At 35.0% G+C, this 26,327-nt stretch overlaps 1 protein-coding gene across 15 annotated transcripts in view; it reads right to left on the reverse strand.

Annotated features, from left to right (window-relative positions):
• The window catches only part of MARCHF7 (membrane associated ring-CH-type finger 7), a 50,954-nt gene that overhangs the window by 5,495 nt on the left and 19,132 nt on the right, over positions 1-26,327 (reverse strand). For 11 of the 15 annotated variants that reach the window (XR_006602463.1, XR_006602462.1, XM_004743919.3 and 8 more), the window contains exons 3-8: positions 17,694-17,889; positions 15,914-16,081; positions 12,070-13,177; positions 9,570-9,739; positions 3,459-3,568; positions 79-192 (exon numbers count right to left, since the gene is read on the reverse strand). Coding sequence is in view for 10 of the 15 variants with exons in the window: in XM_004743919.3 (XP_004743976.1) it covers positions 79-192; positions 3,459-3,568; positions 9,570-9,739; positions 12,070-13,177; positions 15,914-16,081; positions 17,694-17,889 (1,866 nt within the window). In the remaining 5 variants the exon portion in view is untranslated. Of the gene's footprint in view, positions 1-78; positions 193-3,435; positions 3,569-9,569; positions 9,740-12,069; positions 13,178-15,913; positions 16,082-17,693; positions 17,890-23,690; positions 24,036-26,327 lie in introns of those variants that run through there. The other 4 variants (XR_001178097.2, XR_006602464.1, XR_006602465.1 and 1 more) reach the window with 2 other exon arrangements.

A 26,327-nucleotide genomic window follows, 5' to 3' on the forward strand; every position in this document is an offset into this window, starting at 1 on the left:
TGAACATATAAAACAAAGTGCTTTCCAAAGCAAACACTTGCAGCATCGCACCCTCCCCCCCACTCCAATATTACTTACTCGGACACGCGTGCTTGGTTCATTTGTATTTCCCATCATATCAGAAAAGCTTTGCTCGCACAAGTGCAATAACACAACTAGGTAGAGACCAGAGCTGATAAACTCATACTCAGCCTTTAACAGGGAAGCAAACGAGAAAAATACGGAGAATGAAAAATTAGTAGAATGAGATTGATACTCAGTATACTGATAAGCTAGAGGAAATGTATTTGTAATCAGTTTCTAGGAAGAGATACAGTGCCATCTATTAAAAAAGAAATAAAAAGCCATCCCTCGTTAGTTTCGAAAAATTTTACTAATGTTATATAATGTGTTCAAATAGGTGTTCTTTATTCTCATATAGTCTTCCGTTATGTAATTATTTATATAAAAGTGGGGAAAAAAATCATGTGATGGTAAAATAAATGCTCTGGTTCCCTATAAAGCTCAAAATAGATTTCTTTGCACAGATGGCTGTAACTGTTTACTTAAAAATTAGCATTTCATCTATAGCTGTATCAATATATTACATAACTAAAATCCTATTCTGAAAGGTCAAGTGTTTCTTATACAATTTAACTAACTTCAAGGCAACAACAAATACAAAAATGAACTTAAAAAAAAGGCAGTAGGGCGCCTGGGTGGCTAAGTCAGTTAAGCATCTGTCTGTCTTCGGCTCAGGTCATGATTCCAGAGTCCTGGGATCGAATCCATACTTCTCATACTTCTCTGTCTCTCATGAATAAATAAATAAAATCTTAAGAAAAAAAAAAAAAAAAGCATAGTAAAGTAACTTCCAGATATTGCATAGAAATTTGCAGTGGGCAAAAACAGTTCTTTGGCTTAAAGCTGTTCTGCTGTTTTGAAAGTAAGAATACAAAACATGAATATAATATTATTAAAAATCTAAACTGTTATGTAATTGCTACACAGTGAATTATCTGTAAATTGCATCATTTTCTCATAATAAAGTTATCTGAAATTAAGAATTGTATGTTCTTAGTACGAACTTGAGCGAGTTACTGATTATAGAGATTCTTCAGAATACTCAACAAATTTCAAATTGATAAAAAGTTTCTCTAAATACTTCATTAACTGCTTATTTTTAACTCAAAGGTAATCATGTATCTAGGAGATTTAAAAAAAGAATTTAATGGTTATCACCTTGAAAAAGATGAAGGCACTGGATAATGAAAAACTAAACTGTACTTAAAATGAAGGTAGTTGTCAGGCCACTAGAATCCATGATTCACAAAGAACAAAGATGTTAAAGCCAGGAAGCTTAATCAAAACTGTCATTTTTATAATGACTCCACCCAGTATTTCCTAACACCTCTAAATTATTTAAGAAGTGGGTCATTAAAATTCTTGAAGAACAATAAAAACATTCCTCGCTATATGAAAAGTCAAAACCACCTTCAAGAGACATGATGGAGCACCTAAGAAGAATGGCAGGAGAAAGCCATCCTTTGAAACCTACACTAATTTTGAGAAGATTAAAAAAAAAAAAAAACCCAAGAACAAAAAAACCCACAAAATTCTTTGCATTATTCCACCTTTCAACACCCCCTGCCCATTCTATAAAATACCAATGTCCAGCTGTCTACAGAGACGTCTTAAGAATTTAAGACAATGCATTACTCAGACTGATATTCCTTTTGGAGTACATTTTAGATTGTGCTTCAAGAAAGAGTAAAACAATAATTAACATTAAAGTTCTATCTATACTACAGAACTGCCTAATGTTTCATTCATTAAATCAGTGACTCTTAACCTGGAGGTAAGCAATTAGCTTCAAGAGATCTGGGAATCCCTAAAATTATATACAGATTTTGTGTATATGTATATTTTGTAAGGTGTGTTTCTGGTTTTATCCAGATTTTCAAAGGGTATCCATATTCCCACATTTAAAAAGTGAAGCATGTCCATAAAAGATCATATATTGCATGTTTCCATTTGTATGAATATATCCAAATTTCATCCAATTTGTATGAAATATCCAAAACAGATAATCCACAGAGACAGAACACAGATTAGTGGCTGCCAGGGGATGGGAGAAGGGGGAAGGAGCAATTGCTTAATGGGCATACGATTTTCTTTTAGAGATGAAAATGTCCTGGAACTAGGTAGAGGTGATGGTTGCACAGCACTGCAAATGTATTAGTACCAATAAACTGTTTACCCTAAAATGGTTCATTATATAAACTTCACTTCAGCTAAAAAAAAAGGGGGGGGGGCACCTGGGTGGCTCAGTGGGTTGAGCCTCTGCCTTCAGCTCAGGTCATGATCTCAGGGTCCTGGGATCGAGCCCCGCATCGGGCTCTCTGCTCGGCAGGGAGCCTGCTCCCCCCCGCCTCTGCCTGCCTCTCTATCTACTTGTGATCTCTCTCTGTCAAATAAATAAATAAAATATTTTTAAAAAAAGGGGGGGGGGGAGGTGCTCATTACTCCTTCATTTAAAAAGTGCTTTTTCAAGCATTCATGCATTCTCTCATCATCTTTTTATCAAAAATATGCTAAGCACACTTGGATAATATAGCCCTAGAGCCATCCTTTGTAATCTCTGCCAACATCTTCCCTCTTCCCCTGAATTTTCCTTTAAAAAGGGGAAAAAACTGAGCTCTAAGCTTCAAGAAAAAAAACTGATCAAATCAATGGGGGGTGGGGGTGGGGAGGAGTGATCAATACATACCAAAAAAATCTGAGAAATGAGGAAAATATTTGAAATAAAATCTTAATATGATCAGAGAAATCCCAACATTATTCATTATATAATTAATAGCATGACTGTAGTGATACAATTCTGAAGGAAAGAGAAACAATGTGAACTTGGAATAAATGATTTCATGTAAGATAACTTGTTCAACATAAAGGTAGGAGTGGGAACAGGGCAGGGGAAGTGGGGAATAGGAAGAGTAGAGGGAACCAGACAGGAGTAAGAACAAGGGGCATCAGATAGATTCATAAAAAAAATTATTCCTAACATAAAAAATATAGAACTAGGATGCAGATGTGGGGACTGGTGTTTTAACTATTTTCCAGTACTCAAGAGGCATTCACAACTGAGACAGCTATGGGGAGAGAAGGTTGGTATTACTACTTTGGGACTAATTTTCTAAGCTTTTATTATTTTCAGGTTTATTTAAAAGACGTATGATGAATTTTATTTTAAACCCAGAATCTGTAACTTGGTTATTTGCCTTTCGTTTTAAAAAGTTAGAGGAAAAATAATACAAAATTATAAAATCATATAATTCCTAATGTAATAACAGAGAATTATATTAAAACCATTACTATTATTATTTCAGTGTCGGTTTTCTGACCACGTTTTAATCTTTTCTTCAAGAGTTGTCCTTTAAGCATAGAATAGACACTTACCAAATTAGGCAAAATATACTAACTTGTTCATTTGCATGAGCTCTATGTAGTTCATGAATATCAAAATCCTCCAGGTTAAGCTGCAACTTCTCTTTACAGAGTTCACAGGTGGTTACGGCCTCTAATGAAGAACCTGGTAAAATAAAAAGTAAAGTTTAGTTCTGCTATGTCTCCACAAATATTTTTCCTTGTAAAGTTCTTTTTGAAAAAGATTTTATTTGAAAGAGAGAGCCTGAGCAGGGTGGGAAGTGGAAAAGAGGCAGAGGGAAAAGCAGACTCCCCATCGAGCAGGGAGACCAATGTGGGGGTTGATCCCAGGACACTGAGATCATGACCTGAGCCAAAAGCAGCTGCTTAACCAACTTAACAACCCAGGCACCCCTCCTTGTAAAGTTTTAAGCTTAGCATATAAGTATATACTCTATACATCAATATATAATAAAAATATAAATACATTCTACATATTAAGATATATATTCTATGTATCAATATATATAATCAGTATATAGAAAGGAAGTAAGACTATATTGAGAACACGGATATGCTTGTCAGGTTCTAATCTACGGTATTTAGGCCCAGCCCATTATTTAGGTATCTATTGTTTTTTTGCCTCCCAGAAATGCACGTACATCTCCACCCCTGATGGTGGGAAGCTGACAATGGAATGTTGTCTGTACTTCCCACTTCCTCAAATAGCTTGACAGGATGCCATGAAAACAATTTTAAGTAATACAGTATCCCAAACAAATGAGTTACCCTATACTCAGGGCAGTATCTTTGATATCACAATATAGACCTTTTGAGCTCTAAGAAATGTACCTTCCCTAATGAGGGGAAAAAAGGAATCCACTTCTGTCCTTTCAGCCACAAAAGGAGTGAAGTTCTGATACATGCTACACCACCGATGAACCCTATAAACTTGCTAAGTAAAATAAAGCAGATACAAAAAGGACAAATATTATAATATGATTCTATTTATATGAATTATGTAGACAGGCAAATTCAGAGAGAAAATGAGCAAGTTACCAGGGACTGAGGAGAAGGGAGAGGTGGAAGCTGCTACTTAATAGATACAGTTTTTGTTTGGGGTGATGATAAAATTTTTCAAGTGGGCAGTGGTGATGGTCATACAGCATTCTGAACGTATTCAATGCTACTGAGCTGTACACTTAATAATGGTCAAAAGGAAAATTTATTATATAGTTTATCAAAATTAAAAGGAAAAAAAAAAGCTCCTTCTATCCCATATACATTCAGTTATTGGTTACTCCTCAGCTTCTGGGTCTAATAGGTGATAATCTAATTAAACATAGCCATTTTCACACCTCCACCCCACCATCTTTATTTTTAGATAGAGCTTTAAACCGAAAAAGATGTCCTAAAAGTTTAAGAAGTCACGTTATTAACAGGGTAGAGGTTTAGATTCAATTCAACTAACATTTGTTGACTTTGTTATGTGCTAAGATTTAGAAGGAAAAGGTAGCAAACCCTGTTGTCTTCAAGTAGCTCTCAAACCTCTTAAAACAGTAAATTTGGCATGAAGTCCAAGACAGCAATGGTAATTTATATGCATTTTCTTTTGAAAATACTCAATAGAAAGTGAGTGCTATTGTGAGGTAATATGTTGTCTCAAAATGTCCTGTAGTCAAACTACATAAGATATTCACAGTATTTCAAGGAATGAATAAAAACTAGTTGTGACTGTTGCTGCTATTTTAGGAGTCTAACATACTTAAAGATTTTGAAATTAAAATGCCATCTGGAATATTTTAGTAAAAAAATTAGTATTATACCACTGACAACTAAATTCAGGGAAAGTTTGTATTATGATCTGAAGAGGAATATAAAGAATGTGAAAGATAAAATTTAGCAGACATTTCCTAAAACTATCTTCTGATTCAGAAGCCAAGTATTATTATAAAATATGGACCTTGGAGACAGACCAGGTAGTACAAATTGTTACACATCTTAGGGATTCATTTCTTCTCTTCTAGGAGTTAAGTGACTTCTAGAACATTCGAAAAGGTCATATATAGCTAAGAAAAGTCCATTTATACCTACATTGTTTAGTCCATGACTCTTTCCACATATACCCCACCTCATTCAGTAGGCCCTGACTGCATCTGTCTAAACTCATAGGTCTATAAACTTGCTTTATACATCTCTGCACATCCTGCAGAATTTAACAGTCCACACATGGCAGCTGCTTAATAAATGTTTGTATCAATCTCTACCAGAATGAATATTCTACCAGACAGGTCTTCATGTACGTATGAGAAAGGCTTGTGAAAATTTGTCAGGAAGGTTCAGATCTTGAGATCTTTACATTCATTTGACCGTATCTTAGAAAGTACCTATTATAATCTGATAAAATCCATCAAACTGAGTATTTGCCACATGCCTAGTACTGTGAGAAACTATAAACATCATCTCATTTGACCTTCACAACAACCCTGTGTGGTAAATACTAGTAGTACTACTCATAACGGAACTGAGGCCCAATCCCAGAACTACTTAAGAGTGTCTAAAACTAGATCTAGGCATCTTTGTATCTAAAAACTCTACTGGGTAATTGTGACCCAGCAGCCAGGGTTGAGAACCAATGTTAACAAACTTACTAGAGATCCTCCAGGTTAAGTGTTAGAGCCATTATGCCAATCTCGGCTTGTATAATTCCAAAATGCCAATGTTCTTAACACTGTATTATCTGTTTTTCTGCCTACACAACACTAACAATCTAACTGCAAATATTAGCAGAAGGTGAATCACACTGTTTTTCATTCTGGTAATGGCTAACATTCCTGGGCCCTGACTGTCAAGAACCAACGCTTCCATGACAAATACTCATTTCATCTTAATAAGGCCCAAGGGCAGTGATAACAAAGCCAAGAGGCTGTTGTAACACCATACAGCTAAGAAAAGGCTGCTACAAATCAGACGCATCTGTCCCACAGCTTTGCGATCAGACTACCTTAAAACAAAAACATAAACCCCCTACCCCATGGAGGCCTTGCTACCTAGCTACACACAAACAAAAATTTCCCAGGAGCCTCATAATCTCTAGCTTAAACAGGTTACCCAATGCTTTCAAAAGATTATTAAAATTTGTATTAATGCCATCATACTTCACAAATGATTTTCCTAAGTCACCAACTGCAAGACTGTCAATCTCATACTGTGTCCATTTATTAATCTGATCTAATTTCCCACCCTACTCACTCTACTAGTTATTTTCACTATGTTCTCTGGTACTCATGGTCTAAACTTCTCTCATAACCAGTCTCTTTTTTGATTAATCTCTTTGACTTCACACCTAAATCACAGTGCCCTTCTAGACTATTACATACTTTTTTCCCACAACCCTTTACACCTCAGGACCAAGAGGTAGAAATAAATAACCACATACCTATTGCTATTTTGAAACTCCAAGTCCCTCCTCTTTCTTAATAACTTTAGCACCTGGCTTTCCAACTTTATCAACTTACTTCTTGGCCATTTCAATATCCACACACACTTCCTCAATATCTGTGCTTCTAAGTATCACCCTTCCCCACCCTGCCACCCACTATGGTCATATCCTTGACTTTGTCATCATAGTTTACTGCACTACCCTTAAATTTGTATTTTAGGCATTTTCTCCAGTGTACCTAAAATTTCTCATCAGCCCAGTTTACCTACTCTGGCAATTGTCTTCAATGTCAATGAGACTCAAAAACTTCTAACCCTACACCACTTTCTGATGTCCTTACTCCCCCTCTTGATTTTCATTTCCATGGTCATCACAACTATGTCCTTACAAATATCCTTAACTCCCTTCATATTTGCCTAACAAAGGTCCCAACACCAGTGACCCCAAACCCCTGTCTATATCCAGCCATCTGCAAACTGCTTCTAAAAAATGTACATCTCACTTTTAATCATATTCACAGCCACAGATTTTTATGGACACTAGTACTTCCAGAACCCTAAAAAATGTCTTTAAGTATTATTTTCCCTATACATCAAAATCTCTTAACCTGTCCTACAATCAGCTAAAGACCTTACCTCCTTTTATTAAGAAAACAGAAGCAATTATACAGGAATTCAAGCAAGAATCCTCTCATCAAAGCAACAAACTGATCAACATTCATATCTACACCAGCCTTGTAGATACAACGTAATTTTTTTTCCTATTAAAGGCTAAAATTTTTTTCCTTCCATTCTATCTTTCATTAAAATAAAACATGCCCTAAAATCTCCCACTTGAAACTGAAACAAAAACACATCCTATGACCCTATTTTACTCCCTAATTCCTCCACCTTATCACCAGTCTCCTTAACAATAAAGCTTACTGAAGAGGGGTCTATGTGGCTGTTTCCTGTCTTACCTTGTTTTCTATTAATCATGCTCATGATTCCATCACTCCACAAAAACTGAAACCACCGAGGACATTCATGCTACCAACTGCCATTTCTTTGTTCGAATCTCTTTGTGATACTTGGTATGTTTGATCATACCCTCTTTAGAACACTTTCTTCTTCTGGCTTACACAACACTGCATTTTCTTAGTTTTCTTCCTACCAGATTGTGCCTGCTTCTCAGATCTCCTCTGCTCCCACTAAATACGTGGGTGCCCCAGGCCTCTGTCCTGGCCTTATTCCTTTGACACCTGTTCTTGCTCTAGGGACTTTACTTAATCCCATAGCTTAAAATTATTACTTACGTGCTCTAATTCTCCAAAATGTAACTTGCAGCACTAATGATTTCCTGAAACAACAGGTCTGTCTAGCTAACTGCCTAGATCACATTTTTAGATGGTTTTCTAATAAGCAGTTTACGTCTAAAACAGAATTATTTCCTGCCCCACACTTATTCCACTCCTACTCTTTAAGTTCAGGAAATGGCCCCACCATGTACTCAGTTGTTCAACACAAAAATACCAACTTCTCAAACTGTTCTTTCCCCTTCACCACATCCAATCTATTGGCAAGTCATACAGAATCTACCTCCCAAACACACTAGAATCCAACCATTTCCACTCACCATCTCTTTTAAGATAGATTCCTGGATGGACTCCCTACCTCTATTCTTGTCCCCCTAAAATCCATTCTCCACAAAGCAGTCAAAATAAAATCATTTTACTCCCCTGCCTTTCAGTGGCTTCCCATCACAGACAAAAATCTAAATTTCAGACATTAGTTTTAAAAGTCTTAAATGACATAACCTCTGCTAATCTCAACTATCACCCTTCTCCTTGTCCACTAATTATACTCTTGCCACACTGCATTTCATTCAGTTCCTCAAACACACCTGTCATATTACCTGCTACCTGAAAGTTTTCACACTAAAAGCTTCCTCAGTTGGAATGCTCTTCATTTTGGAACAGCTAGCTCCTCTTTGTTCAGTTCAAATGTTCTCACCTCAACAAGGCATCCCTTTAACGCCCCATACCACCACAAAAGCAAGTGCCTTGTCTGTCCTGTTTACCATTCTAGATCCCACATCTGGAACTGTGCCTGGCTCCCTAATGGGTACTCAATTAACAATGAATCCCTATAGTAACCTTATTACTACTCCACAACAGCATTAGAAACAAGTATTTCTCAAGGCCACATAGCTGGTAAACAGTAAGCATGACTTTTTCAGAAAGATTTTACATAAGGATCAACTGTGATAATCAATTATAGTTACCCAACATCTATGAAAAAGTAGTTTGTTGGGTTAATAAAATACAAGAAACACTACGAAAAATTTATGAAGCAAGACTAATGAGTGCTTTAAAAAAAAAAAAAAGATTTTATTTTTTCATTTGACAGACAGAGATCCCAAGTAGGCAGAGAGGCAGGCAGAGAGAGAGAGAGAGAGAGAGAGAGAGAGAAGCAGGCTCCCCGCTGAGCAGAGAGCCCAATGCAGGGCTCGATCCCAGAACCGTGGGATCATGACTGGAGCTGAAGGCAGCGGCTTAACCCACTGAGCCATGCAGGTGCCCCTAATGAGTGCTCTTTAACGCTTTTGCTTCAAAAAATAACATTCTTTTGAAAAAGAGTGTAACTCTGACAATTAATTATAATCAGATTTGCTAACTAAAATACATTTGTATGTATATCTCTTAGAAAACCTGTGAAAACAAAATACATAAAAAGATAAATCTCACCGGAGTTAATTTTGGCCTGTAACCACTTTTTCATACACTCTTGGTGGACATACTGCAAACTTCCTGTGCACTTGCATGGCTCTATCAACAAGTTAGATGATGATGCAGCTGCCATCTGACAAATTCTACATAAGTCACCTTCTTCTTCTTCAGAATCCTCTAAAAGGAGGCTAGAAAAGAAGGAACATTTCATAAACAGAGTTATGATAACTCATCCTGGTTGGTCATTTCCAAACATACCTATCTCGAACATCTTTGTTATTTCTACTCATGTTCTGAGTAGAAAAAAGCAAAAACCTTAAAAAACAGCGACCACCATAAAAAAAAAAAATAGTTCAGTAAGAATAAAAATTATATTTTAAAGATAAACAGAACAGGGTATATCCTATTATCTTCAAATGCTTTAAGTAATTTTCTCTTTGATATCACACTTTAAGTTTCTTATTTTTCATGATTACTTTACAAACATACCTAAGAGATTTTAATTTCTGTATCAGACTACCTTCGATTCCAACAGTATAAAGGAATATACTTACTTACATACTTACCACTTTTCTCCCCCACATCCATAAAGTCAATAAAGAATGACTTGTTTTTTTCATTTACATGCTATCAGAACCACATATATTTAAACTGATAAAACTTTTTGTATTTAATCACAGTAAAAGACAACAGGCTTTTAAATTCTCCATTTCCCCCTCCCACAGCAATGTTATTCAATTACCCTGATTTTTATAGGGCAGGCTTTTAAAGTGTGAAGACTTTCCATTAACCTATGTTCTTTATTTAATAGGCCAACATGTACTGCTTAATTTAATGCAAGATGATAGTGTATATATATATAATTTTTTGTTAAAATCCCCATTACCTTAGTCTATTGCTGGAATGAAAGAGTACTCACAACTGAATGCTTAAACTGCTACTGAAATACAAGTGGATTATACAGGTTCCTAATGAATTTAGAAAGAGATGTGTGGAAAGAGGATTAGATGTATAACAATTAGGTGACTATCATGCTCTAACTGAACCAGAGATATAACCTCAACCATAAATATTTATGTTTTACCTTCAGATTTAACCTTCTTTGGCTTACAGTTTCAATTTTTTTTTTAGTTGGGGGGGTTCAGTTTTTTAGATTCTTATTCATTTACCTGTGGAGTGTCTTAAAATCTTCAGGTACGAGCAAAATATATAATAAAGGAATACACACAGTTTCTATGACAAAATAACCAACAAATGCTACTTTATAAACCATCTAATTAGACAGAGTGATGCTGGCTTAATTTCTCTCTGGTAATTACTAAACTAACGCTTTGCTCTCTGTTTATACCACTGGTTGCTGAATTCCTCAGCAGACAGCTTGTAATGAGAGGAAGTTGCTATAATGACATTAAAGCTAACACTATCAGGACAGTGAGTGAATCGTTCTCCAAGGAAAAACAGCAAACTTTAAGTGCAGGAAGAGAATAGTCCCATGGTACAATTTGTCCTACATAAAGAGAAAAGGGAATATAGTGGCCTAATGTCCAACATCTTAGGCTCCCCTTTATCCCCAGAGGTTTAGATTTGAATGTATTTGTTCTTTAAAAAATCTAAAAAGATAGTAACAACTATGATTCCCAACAATGCCATTACATTAGGCCTTTATGAACAAGAGAAAACAAAAACACAGAATACCTCACAGCCTTCACTTTACCTAAGTCTCTTCTTCTGAGAAGTATGTTTTACATGTACTATCCTAATCTGTTTTTATCAGGAAAATTATTTTTTATAAAAATTATCTTAACAGATTGAAAAACTAAGTACATAACATGACAAAATAATCAAGTTGGGACTAAAATTTCTCATTTTTATCTTTACTCTTTTACCAGAGATTTTTAAGCAATCTTCAATGCTACAAAGATACATTTGCATAAGAAGATTCTAAGTCCTGAATTTAAACTAGTATTTCCATCAAATATTCATAATATACAAAGAATATTCAGTATATACCTGGACTTCAAAAGTAAAATAGGGGCTCCAGTGGCGCAATCGGTTAGCGCGCGGTACTTATACAAAAGTAAAATAATTTGTGTAAATGATTTTTACCTCATTCCAAAACAGTCTGAGATAATAAAAATAAACGGTAAATAAATCTTACTAAAGGTTAGACAGATTGTTCTGATAATCCATGACCACTGAGGCCCCTTTACCAATCCCATTTAGCAGCAGTATATCAAGAAAGAGGTAAGAGATTAAGAGTTTTGACTTTTGTGCATCTTTATCAAAAGCTGGTTAAAAATAATCTTTAGACAATTTATTGATGCAATCTATACACCCAGTGTCTACCTTCATTATTAATTCTCATCCATTTCCTTTGAGAACCTAACATCTCAGTGGATATAAATTTTAAGGAGAAGAAACCTTAGATACCAATGTTATGAGAAGCCATTTTAGAAAAGGACTCCTTCCTCTAATCTGCTCTATGCTTTATCAACTTATGACAGGTATTCAAATTTACCTCTCTTTTATTTTCTGCAGTCTCTCTGGGTCTCTTGAAGGTGCACTTTTAGTTTTATCACTTTTTCCATCAGATGAACTCCAACCTGAAGGAATAATATCTACAGTGATCATGACATTGTCGGTTAAATTATTTCCAAGTGCTGGGGGGACTGCAAATCGAAATAAGGAACCAGGAAGGATCCCTGTTATTCCTGTATTTCTTCCACTGTGGGCTGAATCTGATGTGGAGCCACCAGTACCAGCATTACTCGAAGCCGCAGATGCCTGTGATCTGCTGGCAGTAGCCCCAACAGGATCACTCTGTGCTTCAAGGTGAACCACTTCATTTGATTCTCTTCTAAACATATGATGAGATCTAGGTGGTATATCAGAGGTAGGTATCCTTGAAGATTCATCTCGTCCCTCTCGTCTCCTTCTAGAGAACAAAGGTGTGCATCTATTTCTAAGTGAGGAAGATAACCATGGTCCTGTATTTCTACCTTCAGATTCCTGGTTAAAATTTTCTGAATCTGGCTCAGAGCTATGATTTTGGCCAAGAGAGGACAAACCCCATCTTCGCCTAAGAAATCGAAATCCCTGAGAAGCTTCAGATGCCCTATTATCAGGGACATCAGAAGATGATGCTGCATTGCTACGAGACTGTGAAGTTGTCAAGATTCTTGGAGACACATAGGAATTTTCAGAACTCAACGATCTTGTATTCAAGGAATCCTGGCTAGATCTTCGTGAAAAAAAGGTAGATGACATACTAGAAGCTATACGCGACAGCAATCTCCTGGTTGAACGTCTACCTTCATTGTCAGAAGATTCTTGAAATGATCTTTGAGATGAACCAACCCTATCTGAACTGCTTATGGTTGAGGTTTCATCTCTATTTGAAATATAAGAAAATCCAGGTTGTGTACTGCTTTGGGGAGATTCCAATTCTCTTGGAGAAAAATTTGATCTTAGAGAATTTCTACTGGAGTCCCTAGAACATGGTATGGTCTGATGTTCAGAAGGCATTTGGTGGTTTGTAGATGATGTATTCAACTGTAAAGTGCTCACGGAGTGATCTTTTGGTCTTGCTCCCTGTGAATATGAAGAAGGAACTCTGTCTTGAACATCTATTTTTGAAAGAAAAGAAAGATACCAATGACATGAAATAAAATTGGAGTATTATTAAATTTGCATTTATTAATTACTGCAAACTGAAAAACTGGATTCAAACCAAATACTGCTATATTATAATATACATCTTAACTGTTATAGAAAAAAACATATACTTCTCTTTCTATACCTCTGATAAAATACAGTACTGCTGCTAAGTCAATACTGTAAACTGAAAAGGAAGAAATGTGTCACAGCTTATGAAACAAACATTTAAATCTACTAACTTCTTGAAGGTTTAACAGTCACAATTTGTTAATCAGAAATTGATATGGTAAAATAATATCTAAATGGACAAGGAATTTTAAATGGGACAAATAATTCAACATAAATGATTCTAACAAATAAAGGCAAAATCATCCTAAAGAGACAGTGTTTTTGGAAATTCTTACTCCGCAATAAGCATAAAACTTATTTCACACAAATATTATCATCTTTATAATTTTATGGCAAACCATGCTAACAGCTAAACTTTCTCCAATCTTTTTTCTTTCAAAGTAAGAGCAGTGGATGTTATCTCTGGTTACTCATCAGACATACCTCTACTTCTTAACTTGCTGGGAGCTCTAAGTTAGAATAGGGTCCTGGTAGTTGCAGTTTTGAAAACTATACCACTGGTGGTTCAAATCTTGAAATGGGATGAGAAATACTTTTGCATCCCTTTATAAAAGAATACTTATGCATACACTTAGCTTAAGAGTGAGATGCTGCTGCACTAAAACATGGAGCCTCATGAAGGAGTAAACTGTTAGTGGCTAAATCTATTCTGTCCTATACTTGTAGACCTCCAAGCATAGATGGTATTGACACTACATACTACAACAGCTCCTCTATCTGAACCCAAGCAAATAAAAAAGATGTTTTCACTGGTCTTAAGCAAAGGCTTGCCAAAATAAGCTTATTTAATAAAACATACACTTTTTTAAAAAAAGATTTTTATTTATTTATTTGACAGAGATCACAAGTAGGCAGATAAGCAGGCAGAGAGAAAGAGAGAGAGAGAGGAGGAAGCAGGCTCCCTGTTGAGCAGAAAACCTGATGTGGGGCTCGATCCCAGGACGTGGGATCATGACCTGAGCCGAAGGCAGAGGCTTTAACCCACTAAGCCACCCAGGTGCCCCTAAAACCTACACCTTTGAAGAACAAATGTATTTTCTTCTATGCAAATCAAACTCTACTTTTGCCTGCTAGATGTGTCAACTTCAATAAGCTCTTTGATTTTTTAGTATTTTTGTTTTATGGTATTTAATTTTGAAAAACTTAAGCTTAATGTACACTGACAGAACTAGTGTGGGTCTTTATGGCAAGTGAATGAAAAAGGCACATTCACATTAAACAAAAGTAATTCTAAATTATGCCTTGGGATGCCTGGGTGGCTCAGTTGGTTGGACGACTGCCTTCGGCTCAGGTCATGATCCCGGAGTCCTGGGATCAAGTCCCGCATCGGACTCCCAGCTCTATGGGGAGTCTGCTTCTCTCTGACCTTCTCCTCGTTCATGCTCTCTCTCACTGTCTCTCTCTCAAGTAAATAAATAAAATCTTAAAAAAAAAAAAATTATGCCTTAAAATGTTGATTTCAAAAAAATGTTGATTTCGGGGTGCCTGGGTGGCTCAGTGGGTTAAGCCACTGCCTTCGGCTCAGGTCATGATCTCAGGGTCTTGGGGTCGAGCCCCACATCAGACTCTCTGCTCAGCAGGGAGCCTGCTTCCTCTTCTCTCTCTACCTGCCTCTCTGCCTACTTGTGATCTCTCTCTCTGTAAAATAAATTTTAAAAAATGTTGATTTCAAGCTTTAATTAGGTCAGAATTTAACTATAAGTAGTTATTACACTACATAGTTGGACACGGACAATATGGGTTTGATCTGTACAGGTCCACTTACATGTGGATTTCTTTCAGTAAACATAGTAGGTATTATGTATGTAATTTCTCTTCCTTATGATTTTCTTAACACTTTTTCTAGCTTTATTTTAAGAATGCATTACATAATACATAGAACATTAAAAAATGTGTCAACTGCTCATGTTTTTGGTAAGGCTTCCAGTCAGTAGTACGGTTTGAGTACTAAAGTTTTGGGGGATTCAAAAGTTATACACAGATTTTTCAAGTACTAATACTGGAGGAGGGGTGGAAATAGGAGTCAGTTCCCTCACCCCTGCACTGTTCAAGGCTCAACTGTACAAGGCAAATGATGTTGGGGTATAATAAAAATCATTTAGTTTACTTTAGAATATATGCATTCTTAAAAGGAAAAGCACAAGTAAGAAAATTACCAGAAGACAGAACCCAGATACGAATTTACATCTGTTTTAAACTTTTTTATTTATTTATTTTTTTAATTTTAAAGAATTTATTTATTTGACAGAGATCACTAGTAGGCAGAGAGGCAAGCAGGGGGCAGGGAAGGAGGCTCACTGCTGAGCAGAGCCTGGTATGGGGCTCGATCCCAGGACCCTGGGATCATGATGTGAGCTGAAGACAGAGGCTTAACCCACTGAGCCACCCAGGCACCCCTAAACTTTTTACTTTTTAAAATATAACAAATACGGTACTAGAATACATACTAAGCTATTTTGAATTCTTCATAAGATGCACTTCATGTACTCATTTGTACTATGATTTTAATGACTTACACAAAGAGAGAAATATAACATTTTAGGTAAGTTATACGTAACAATACAATTTACACTTACAGGACGAAGCTGTGAAATCACCACTTCGGTGACTATAATCCATAAGATTACTAATGGAAGAATCTGCTCTTCTCTCTAAATCTCTTCTCTCTCTCATTAAGTCAGTTCCAAATGATCCAAGTACCATTGATGAAGATCTGGGAACCTGATTATGTCTCCATGAAGAATCTTAAAATAATTGAAGACATTTTAATTCAGAGAAAGCTTTCAAGGTTTCTGATGACAAATCTTCAGTATTACACAGGGAGGTTATTGTGATCCATTATAGGAATCTTCAAGGTTACAGAATTGCAATCAGAAGCAAAATTCAGCAAAACATAAAATTATTCATCAATGAACTCATCACTCATATATTATTTCCTACTCAAACACATTCTTCTCTAACACTAAAACCTAACACCATCTGTGATGTCAATGTCTCAGTTACTTTCTAGAACATCTGACCACACAATGTAAGTATAATGTAAAATGATTACAGAACAAAAATGTGAAGCTTGCCAACGATGCAGAATTTCCTGAAGTCAATGAAAGTGATCTTAGAGAGAACAGCCAAAATTCAAATCAAGCCATCTCAAAATGGAAAATGTTTTGCTGCAGACATTGACGATATTTTATCGGAAATATTACCACTGACATCACACTTGGTTCCTCTTATTCTAAGAATTAAAGTACTATTGCAATCATAATCTAGATTTTTAAATGAAATCATATCTAACAAAATAAATTAAAGTCTCAAAACTTTCCCCCCTGACTATTTACCCTGAAAATTTTGGTTCTTTCTTTCCTAGTCCCAATAGACTTATTAATTCCTACTCATTAAGGGAAATGGCCCAAAGTATGTAATGCTACACCTTCACAGAGTAGAAGGGACCAAAAATATCTGTGCACAAAGGTGTTTCTCTACAGTGTTAAGGACAGTCTGCTCTTACCCATCACACTATTCTTAATATTCTTTAGATGGGCAGTGTCTTTCCCAAGGCGGTGCTGCCTATCAAAATAGAAAGGAATCACTTACACTAATTCGACTGATAATACATAAGCATTTCAATAATTTTATCTTCCAACTGTGTCATCACAAATTCTGTCTCACCCTAAAACTAGTGTTTCATTTGAAGAGGAGTGTAAGTGAGGAGGCAGCCTCCTGACCTCCTACAGAAAAGAAAGTGCTTTTCAATTTGTGCAACAAATGTGTGTCTGTGAGTACAAAATACCATCTATGGAGCTTTATTGATAAGACATCTAAATTCCATAATGGTTAACTGACTTATAGCCATATAGCTAGTTAGATGGCTAGAATTCTTTCAGAATCCTTATACAGAACTACTAGAATACCAACTATTTTTGTTTAAAGAATTTCTGTTTTTGAAAAGTATAGACTACAACATTTACAAAAGATAAGCTTAGGTTAGGAAATATTAATATATTTATCAGTAAAATTGTCTTTCCTAGTATAACAATTAAAAAACTGACTTCTCAAAATAACCAGCAAAATACAGGTCACTTTTACCAATTCAATTATCAGACATATCAGCTATTCTAATTAACCAAAATATGCTAATCCTGTTTGTGTAGGATATTTGCATCAAATTTAGAATATAAATCCAGAATGAAAGAGTTTATTTCAGTTATAGCACTAACTTAAGGTAAGACCTGAGAAACTCGACTACATCTGACCCACTATCTTACATGTGTTCTACTTGCTTAATACCACTATGTCTTAGAAAAAGGGCTTTAGTCCAAAATGCATATATAGTGACTCTTAAACAGATTTAATTTTTACCTGACACTGCATTTAAACCATGTCCAATATTTCTCCCAACTGAGGTAGATGTACAGTTTGTGCAGGAAAGTTTAGGTCTTTTTGAATCATGATCCCGTTGCTGGTTTTGTGATCTTGATCGTGCTCCCTGAGTTATCTCAGATTCACTATACCATGTAGACTGAAATGGTGATGCAGATGCTGATGCTGACGTAGACTGTAAGTTTAAAAAAAAAAAAAAGGTGTTTTGATGAAAGAATAGAATGCTTGCTTTCGGTCTATTAAATTTAATCCCCAATTTCATTCATTCCTCATAAGCACAAATTTTTCTACTATGTAGGCTTTTTTGTAGTTTTTGTTCCTTTCTACCAATGTGTCCCTTTACTTTATACTGTAATTGGACGTTGCTGGGTTATCAATCTGATTTAGATTAATTTTTCCATGTAACTGTATATATAAACAGCTGGTCAGGAAAAACTGAAGAGCAAAAATCTTATAATCATTTTGTCATCTTGGTTTACTATTTCCAACTCCTGTGGAACTGGTTTCCTAGTCCTAAAAGTGAACAGAACAGCAGAAGAATACTATTATATAAACTTATTAGGAAAACTACTATTATAACAAGATTTTTCTGTTATCTTTTTTAAAGATTTTATTTTTTTATCTGTCAGAAAGAGAGAGACTGAGCAAATGCGGGAGCAGCAGGCAGAAGGAGAAGTATGCTCCCCGCTTCATACATCACTAATAAATGATATTTAAAAAAAATTCTGACCTGAAAATTTTTTTACCAGTGAAGCAAGAAACTGATAAATGAGTACATATTAAACACAGTACATATTAAAACTCTTAGCTCAAATTTTTCTCCTTTAATATGTAAGTATATACACACAAACGATCCTTAACACAAAAATCACTTAGAATGTACAAACTATTTTACTCCCGCGTAATTTCTTTAATTAGTTAAGCAATTTATTCAATATAAGGAATAAAAAGGGTAAGGATTAGTTCATTACCTTAAAAATGTAGGTTGTAAGAACACAGTATTTCAACCATAACTGCTGAAAGTGTCTTTTTCTTTTATGCTTCAATTACAAGAAGCATACAGCATGTTTTCAGGGAACTACATTAGTTCATGGTAACTCTACAGAATGAACCTTGCACACATGGAAAAGCAGAAGCTGCAAAGCTGAATAAGGAAGAGTGGACCAGATCAGGATTTCATTCATCCCTTGCACAGAAGGTATTTTGCTAACGGAATGTGTCTTCAACCAATCAACTGGAGTAGCATAAGAGGTGAAATTCATTAAGTATTTCAAAACCAAACCATCACATGTGCCATAGGGTTATTAGGTACCATATGCTACAGGCCAGTGATTCTAAGACCTTTGAAGTTTGGAGACCAAAATAAAAATTGTTTTAATGTATAATTTAGAAAGAATTGCCACTTTTTTTTTAAAAAAAGATTTATTTATTTATTTAACAGACAGAGAGGCAGGTGGGGGGTGGGGGTGGGCAGAGGCAGTCTCCCCGCCGAGCAGAGAGCCCAATGTGGGCTTGATCCCAGGACCCTGGGATCATGACCTGAGCCAAAGGCAGAGGCTTTAACCCACTGAGCCACCCAGGCACCCCAAGAATTGCCATTTTTTTTTTAAAGATTTTATTTATTTATTTGACAGAGATCACAAGTAGGCAGACAGTCAGGCAGAGAGAGAGGAGGAAGCAGGCTCCCTGCTGAGCAGAGAGCCCGATGCGGGGCTCGATCCCAGGACGCTGGGATCATGACCTGAGCCGAAGGCAGAGGCTTTAACCCACTGAGCCACCCAGGCGCCCCAAGAATTGCCATTTTTGACAAGTAAATCAAAATTAGCAAATGCCATCTAATCCCATCTCCAGTTTTTAAGAGGGGCATTTTATTTATTTATTTATTTATTTTTAAAGATTTTATTTATTTATCAGAGAGAGAGGGAGAGAGCGAGCACAGGCAGACAGAATGGCAGACAGAGGCAGAGGGAGAAGCAGGCTCCCTGCTGAGCAAGGAGCCCGATGTGGGACTCCATCCCAGGACACTGGGATCATGACCTGAGCCGAAGGCAGCTGCTTAACCAACTGAGCCACCCAGGCGTCCCTTTAAGAGGGGCATTTTAAATGCTCCCAAAACATGATGGATTTAACAAAATAAAAAAGAGATTTTTAAGTGAATAAACTTCACTTGTACAAAATCTTTTCCTTATTTTTCTTGTTTTTGCATGGACCAGACAAACTGTGTAAATATAACTTTGGGAAAAACTGAATGAGGAAAATACCATCAGATCCACTACTTCATAGAAAGATCCTTAGAGCACTGTGGAGATGAAAAAAATGAAATGAACAGAAAGAAAATCAACCATGAAGTCACTGAAATAGCAGAAAATAGTCCTTGTGACACTAGTAATGGGAAGACAGTAACTGTAAGACAAAAACTCATCAAAATTTAGAGACACAGTGAGAAATGAACAAAAGGTCTAAAGTCAACCCAGTTTTCAGGCATTGGCTATTGATGAGAAAAAAGATATACTCACTGTTCAGAAAACAATTTTCATGACTCATAATTCTAAAATGCAGCCTTTTATGCCATCCCAGAAACAAAATGCTTGTTAATATCAGTATATGGAAAGGAAAAATAAAGGTTCTGACCAGTATTTCTGCTGGCTTAAGTTCAAAACCAAAATCCTTTTTGGCTTCTATCAATTTGGTTCACTGTTCAAGTATCTTTGGTCTGAATCATTTACTTTTTACCATTCTAAATTATTTTAACAATTAAATAAACTAAGAATTTTTCTTTTCTTTTTATTTTTTTTTGTAGGGAAAGAAAGATTTCAGTCCTACCTCCCATATACCTCCCATATACCAGTTTCCTCAACCTCCAGGGAACAGAAAGGGAAGGGCTGAAGCCAATGGCCAATGATTTAGTCAATTTGACTCTGTAATGAAGCTTCCATAAAAACCAAAAAGGGGCACCAGGGTGGCTCAGTCAGTTGAACATTGACTCTTCGTTTCAGCTCAGATCATGGTATCATGGGTTACAGGTTAAATAGTAAAAAAATTATTATTATCTACTACTGATTTAATCTCCTTACTCATTAGTGATATGTTCAGATTTTCTATTTCTTCATGATTCAGGTTTAGTGGGTTGTGTGTTACCAGGAATTTATTTCTATAGGTTGTTCAGTTTTTGGAATATAACTGTTCACAGAAGTCCCTTAGGATCCTTTTTATTTTTATGGTATCGTTTATTTCATTTCTGATTTTGAATTCTCCTCTTCTCTCAGTGAACCCAGCTAAAGGTTAGTCTATTTTATTTAGCTTCAAAACAAAACAAAAAAACCAGCTCTTAGTTTCACCTATCTTTTCTATTCTCTTTTAGTCTCTATTTAATTTACCTTCTGATCTTTTTAATTTCCATTATTCTACTAACTTTGGGCTTACTTGGTTCTTCTTTATACCACTCCTTTATAACACTGCACTGGAAGTTCTAAGTAATGCATAATGTAAGAAAAGGAAATAAAATGTACACAGATTGGGAAGACATAAAACTATCTTTATTTGCAGAGGCCCCCCTCTATATAGAAAATCTCACAGAATCAACAATAACAACAAAATCCATTGTAGAACCAATAAAGGATCAGAGTAATGTTGCAGGACACAAGGTTAATATATTTAATTAAAAAAAAAAAAAAAAAAAAAAAAAAAAGCAATCACTTTCCCCTATACCAGTAATGAAAAAGTGGAATTTAAAATGAAAATTTTTTTACAACTCAATGATAAAGCAACAAATAGCCCAATTTAAAGATAAGCAAAGGATCTGAATAGACATTTCTTCAAAGATATAAAAGTAGCTAATTAGCACATGAAAAGATGCTCTAAAACCACAAGTTATCAAGGAAATCTAAATCAAAGCTGCAATGCGACATTTCACACCCATGACAGGATGGCTAGAATCAAAATGTAAAGATAAATGTAAGCGAGGATGTGGCAAGATCAGAACCCCCTCACAGAATTGCTGGTAGGAATATAAAATGGCCTAGCTAGCTTTGGAAAATAGTCTGGCAGCTCCTCAATTAACTGAACACAAAGTTATATGACGTGACTGAACAATTCTACTTTTAGGTATAAACCTGAAGTAACTGAAAATGTAAGACTGCATATAAAAACTGCATGTAAGTATTTACAGCACTATTAGTCATAATAGCCAAAGGAAGGAAACACAAATATCTTATCAGTGGATGAATGGATAAACAAAATGTGATATACCCAAAAAATGGATTATGTACCCATAAAAAAGGTATACCCAATTCAATGGACTATGTTCATCTGTAGAAAGGAATATGGTACTCATATATGCTATAACACAGATGAACCTTGAAAGCATGTTAAGTGAAAAAAGCTAATACAAAAGACTGCAGTGTATGTTTCTACCAATGTAAATGGAAGTCCAACATAGGGAATTCTCTGGAGACAAAGTAGACTACTGGCTGTTTAGTGCTGAGAGGGAGGGGCAGTGCAGTGATAGTTAAAGATTCTGGAGTTTTTTCCTGAGGTAATAAAAAGGTTTAAAAATTGACCGTGGTAGTGATTTGCAAAACTCTGTGAATGTACTGAAAACCAAACTGTATACTTTAAATGGGTGAGTCATATGGTATGTGACCTTTAACTCAATAAAGCTATTCTTAAAAAAAGAACCTTAACAATTACTGAAAATACAACCAATGCTACCCACTGGACAATGCTTAATCATTTGGAAATCATTTAATACACAGTAACAGAGGCAAATCCAGAATGAAATGCTATTCTTTGGCTCATTTCAATGAGTCAATGCTGTGACTGTGATGACTGCTAATCCCAGCTTCAAAAATTTTCCAGACCTAAATTATCTTAGCCATAGGCAACACCATGGAACTTTGACCTCTTCTGAATATTCACATGCTAGAGCATCCACTGCCACACTAAATTTGAAGTACTATTTTCTACTTTCTCTTCAGAATGAGTAGTCTTTTCAATTCTCATTAAAAAAAAAGAAAAGAAAAAGACATTAGTGGATTTTAAGATTTATGAATTCACTCATGCCCAAATCCAGGTAAGAAACCTTACACATACACAAGAGAGAAGGATCTGGAGTCCATTCATTACTCAAAACTCCCCAATAAATAAATGAAGACTACCAGAAAATTGGTATTCAGATCACTCTACTGTTCCTTGAAAGAACTGTTTTTCACTGAGCTGTACACTTTGGCATCAGGTCCTTTGCTTACGCTGAGATTTACCAAGAAACAAGTTGAGTAAACTAGCAATATACTAATAATTTTAATATTACACTGAAGACAATGTTCACTGTATCATTCACTGTCCCCTTTCAGACCAAACTGTCAAGCACTGTTTTCTTGGAGGAACTGGGTTTTTCTTATGAACAAAACACCTTATAGATCTGATTCTATTTTCCTGTGACGTTCCTGATACCCAAAACAAAAGTCCAAAGTTAACTCTAAAACATTGCAGGGCTTATAAATGCTTATCAGTATTATAAATTTGACCTACTCAGTACTCTATCTGTATTTTTCTTGATACCATTTTAAAACTATCCTAATTTTCTTATCTAATTTTATTTATATGTATGCATGCATGTATTTAATTCCTTGGAAGCTAACCCTGTAGTAAACATGTTAATGACTATCGGTTCTTTTAATTTTTGACATAATATAGTATGTAAAATATGCAAATAGTACTGAGCTCTGTAAGTTATCTACAAACTCGAAAACACATAAATAAAAAGCTTCTCATTATTTCTTATTAAAAGTAATTAATCTCAAAGCAAGAAAGGAAAAGTGTAACAGGATTAGCAGCTCTTAAACTGAGTTATAGAAATATACATGAAAGTTATATAAACAATTACATATTCACAGAATGCTCCCAAATTTTTACTTTTGACAATATGAATTAAAGGAATTAAATTCTCTTTTAAACAATATTTAAAATTCTACTTACTGCTCACAAAGAGATAAGACGATCATAGTATTCAACCATTCAAATTTTAACAAAAACTTCCAAGATGAAGCAACAGAAATACCAGTAGGATTAATAACAGAGGCAGCCCAGCTTACAAATGGCTGAGAACCAAAAGATCTTCAGAAAATCAATTGTTCGGAACTTAGAATCTGTATTTTCCCAAAGAAACAATGCTATCCCTAAGTCTTAGATTCTTAAACTCAGGTACTTATATACTAATCATGTGACTGAAGGAAACCACTTCTCTTCCCAGATTTCAGATCCTATCTTCAAAATGACACAAGTATTATCCTACTTAACTAAAATTAAAAGCAAAAAATGTTCCATAAAATATTAAGCACTATATAAAGTATTTCCCTATTATTTAATCCTTAACATAACTGAAATTGAGCATGCCTAGTCCTGACCCTCATTTCTGAAGCTTCAGAGAGAAGGGGAGTGTTATATTGCAAACAGCTGTGAGAAAACAGCGATTAAAAAAAAAAAATTCCCTTTGATATTTAAAGTTCTCATTCATTAAACATATTTTGTTAAGTAGTATTAAGAATATTATATAAAACTAAATATGTCATATGTAATTTTAATATTCTGACAACATACTATACTATACCTTAAAAACACCCATTTAAGCCAATATAAAGTCGGGAAATAATGATAACAATAGCAATCACAATCATCATTATTATAAACAGACACATCTTACTAAGTTCCAGGCAGAGTTGTTTTAGGTGCTTTAATGTGTTATTTCTTTCAGTAAATCTTAATAAAACCACGTGAAAAGCTTAATAAAAAAGCTTAATAAAAGCCACGTGAAAACCACGTAAAAAGAAGAAACACAGATATAAAATAATTTGTACAAGAACACAGAAGTCTGTTTTTAAATCAAAACTAAAGAGCAAAGCAAGCTAGAAGTAACCGATTTAAGATTGGAAATTTTCCTATAATCCATTAAAAAAATTGGATGCCATTTAAAGCAACTGAAAAACTAAGAAAAACTCCAATGCTGATTTATCTTATTAAGAATCAGTAAGACATCAAGTGGTTTTTTATGCTTGTACTTGTTTAACTTTCACAATGAAAACCGAGATTTTTAAAGTAATCTAGGACTTTAAGAAAAAGCTGGAAGAAATAGCCTTGAAAATTCTTGTCTTTTAAAGTGAATGTCAATAAATTTTCTAAATACAGCTAAGACTTTTAGCAGCTAATGTAATTAATTATAATAAAAACAAATGTAATAGCTAACTTTATATAGTGTAATAATTCATCTAACACTAACAACCTAATACAGAAAATAACAAGGACATAATAAAGAAACTTGCCCACATTCACACAGTAAGTAGTGGAACAGGACTCCAACCCAGGCAGTATAGTCTGGTTTCAGAGTCTGCTCCTCACTAAAAAGCTCTGTGAAAAAATTAGAAAAAGATCTACTGATAAATTTTTTATGGAGACAATACAGGGGGAAAAAACAATCTTTGCTCTTAATAAGTCATAATCATGTAACCCAGAACTTTTCTACAGGATAGTCTCGTGATTCTGTACCTCTGGCAAGTGTCCTTTTGTCAATCAACAGAATTAAAAAAAATACATACAATTATCAACCAGCATTTAAAATGACTCAGTGAACTGCAGAAGGTATGTGCTATGGTGAGTGCTGTGAAGTGTATAAACCTGGCGATTCACAGACCTGTACTCCTGGGACTAATAATACATTATATGTTAATAAAAAATTAAAAATTAAAAAAAAAAAAGACTCAGTAATAGTTCATAGAAAATGAGGAAGTATGTGATATATGCATTTTAGGGAATTTTTTTCCTCTGAGTATTTTGTAATATGCTTATTACTGCATAGAAACATTTAAAAAATGACTGTCATGTAGAATATCACATGTTATATACATTTATAAATGCGTAAATGAAAATTCTCACTGAAGGATTCTCTTAGATTCAAGTTACCTAACATCAGACTTGTCCACATCACATATGATTTAATTAGCTTTTTTAGTCAACAATGCAATAACCTGAAATTTGAAAGATGAACAATAGGAATTGAATTAAACCTAGAAATCATGCTTCTGAGATTTATACTTTTTTTTTACAACTGTTATGTTTATAACATAACTGTTATATGTATAACAGTTAGTATAACTAATAAACCATTTCAAAACCCTAAGTGCTATCAATCCAAAGGAAAACTAATATATAAGAGTAGCTAATGTAGATTATAAATCTGCAAACTCATTAGATTAACCATGAAAATAAAGTCCCAAAGTATGTCTAAAAGATTGTTAGTAATACATCTTCACAAGACAGTCTGTCAATTTAATAATCACCTGCCACTAAAAGCAAAATATTTGGAAGCCATACTAAAAAAAACCCTTAACAATCATTACTCCACTGTTGCCTTGTACATGCAGAGAAAAAGTCAGATGAATACGTACAATGTTAAGAAAGGATGCACTTTCTATCCTTTGACCAAATCATCCACATTGTTTAATGCAGTCAAATTTATACTTAAACTGATACTTATGTTTTTAAGTAAATGGGTTTCCAAGTCTTTGAAATAAAGCATAATGATTTACATTAAGACCACAATGCCTCCTTCATAATTTTGAA

This window comes from Mustela putorius, unplaced genomic scaffold, assembly GCF_011764305.1.
Source record: "Mustela putorius furo isolate JIRA1106 unplaced genomic scaffold, ASM1176430v1.1 tig00003869_pilon_pilon_pilon, whole genome shotgun sequence".
In the NCBI taxonomy this organism is placed as follows: Eukaryota; Metazoa; Chordata; class Mammalia; order Carnivora; family Mustelidae; genus Mustela; species Mustela putorius.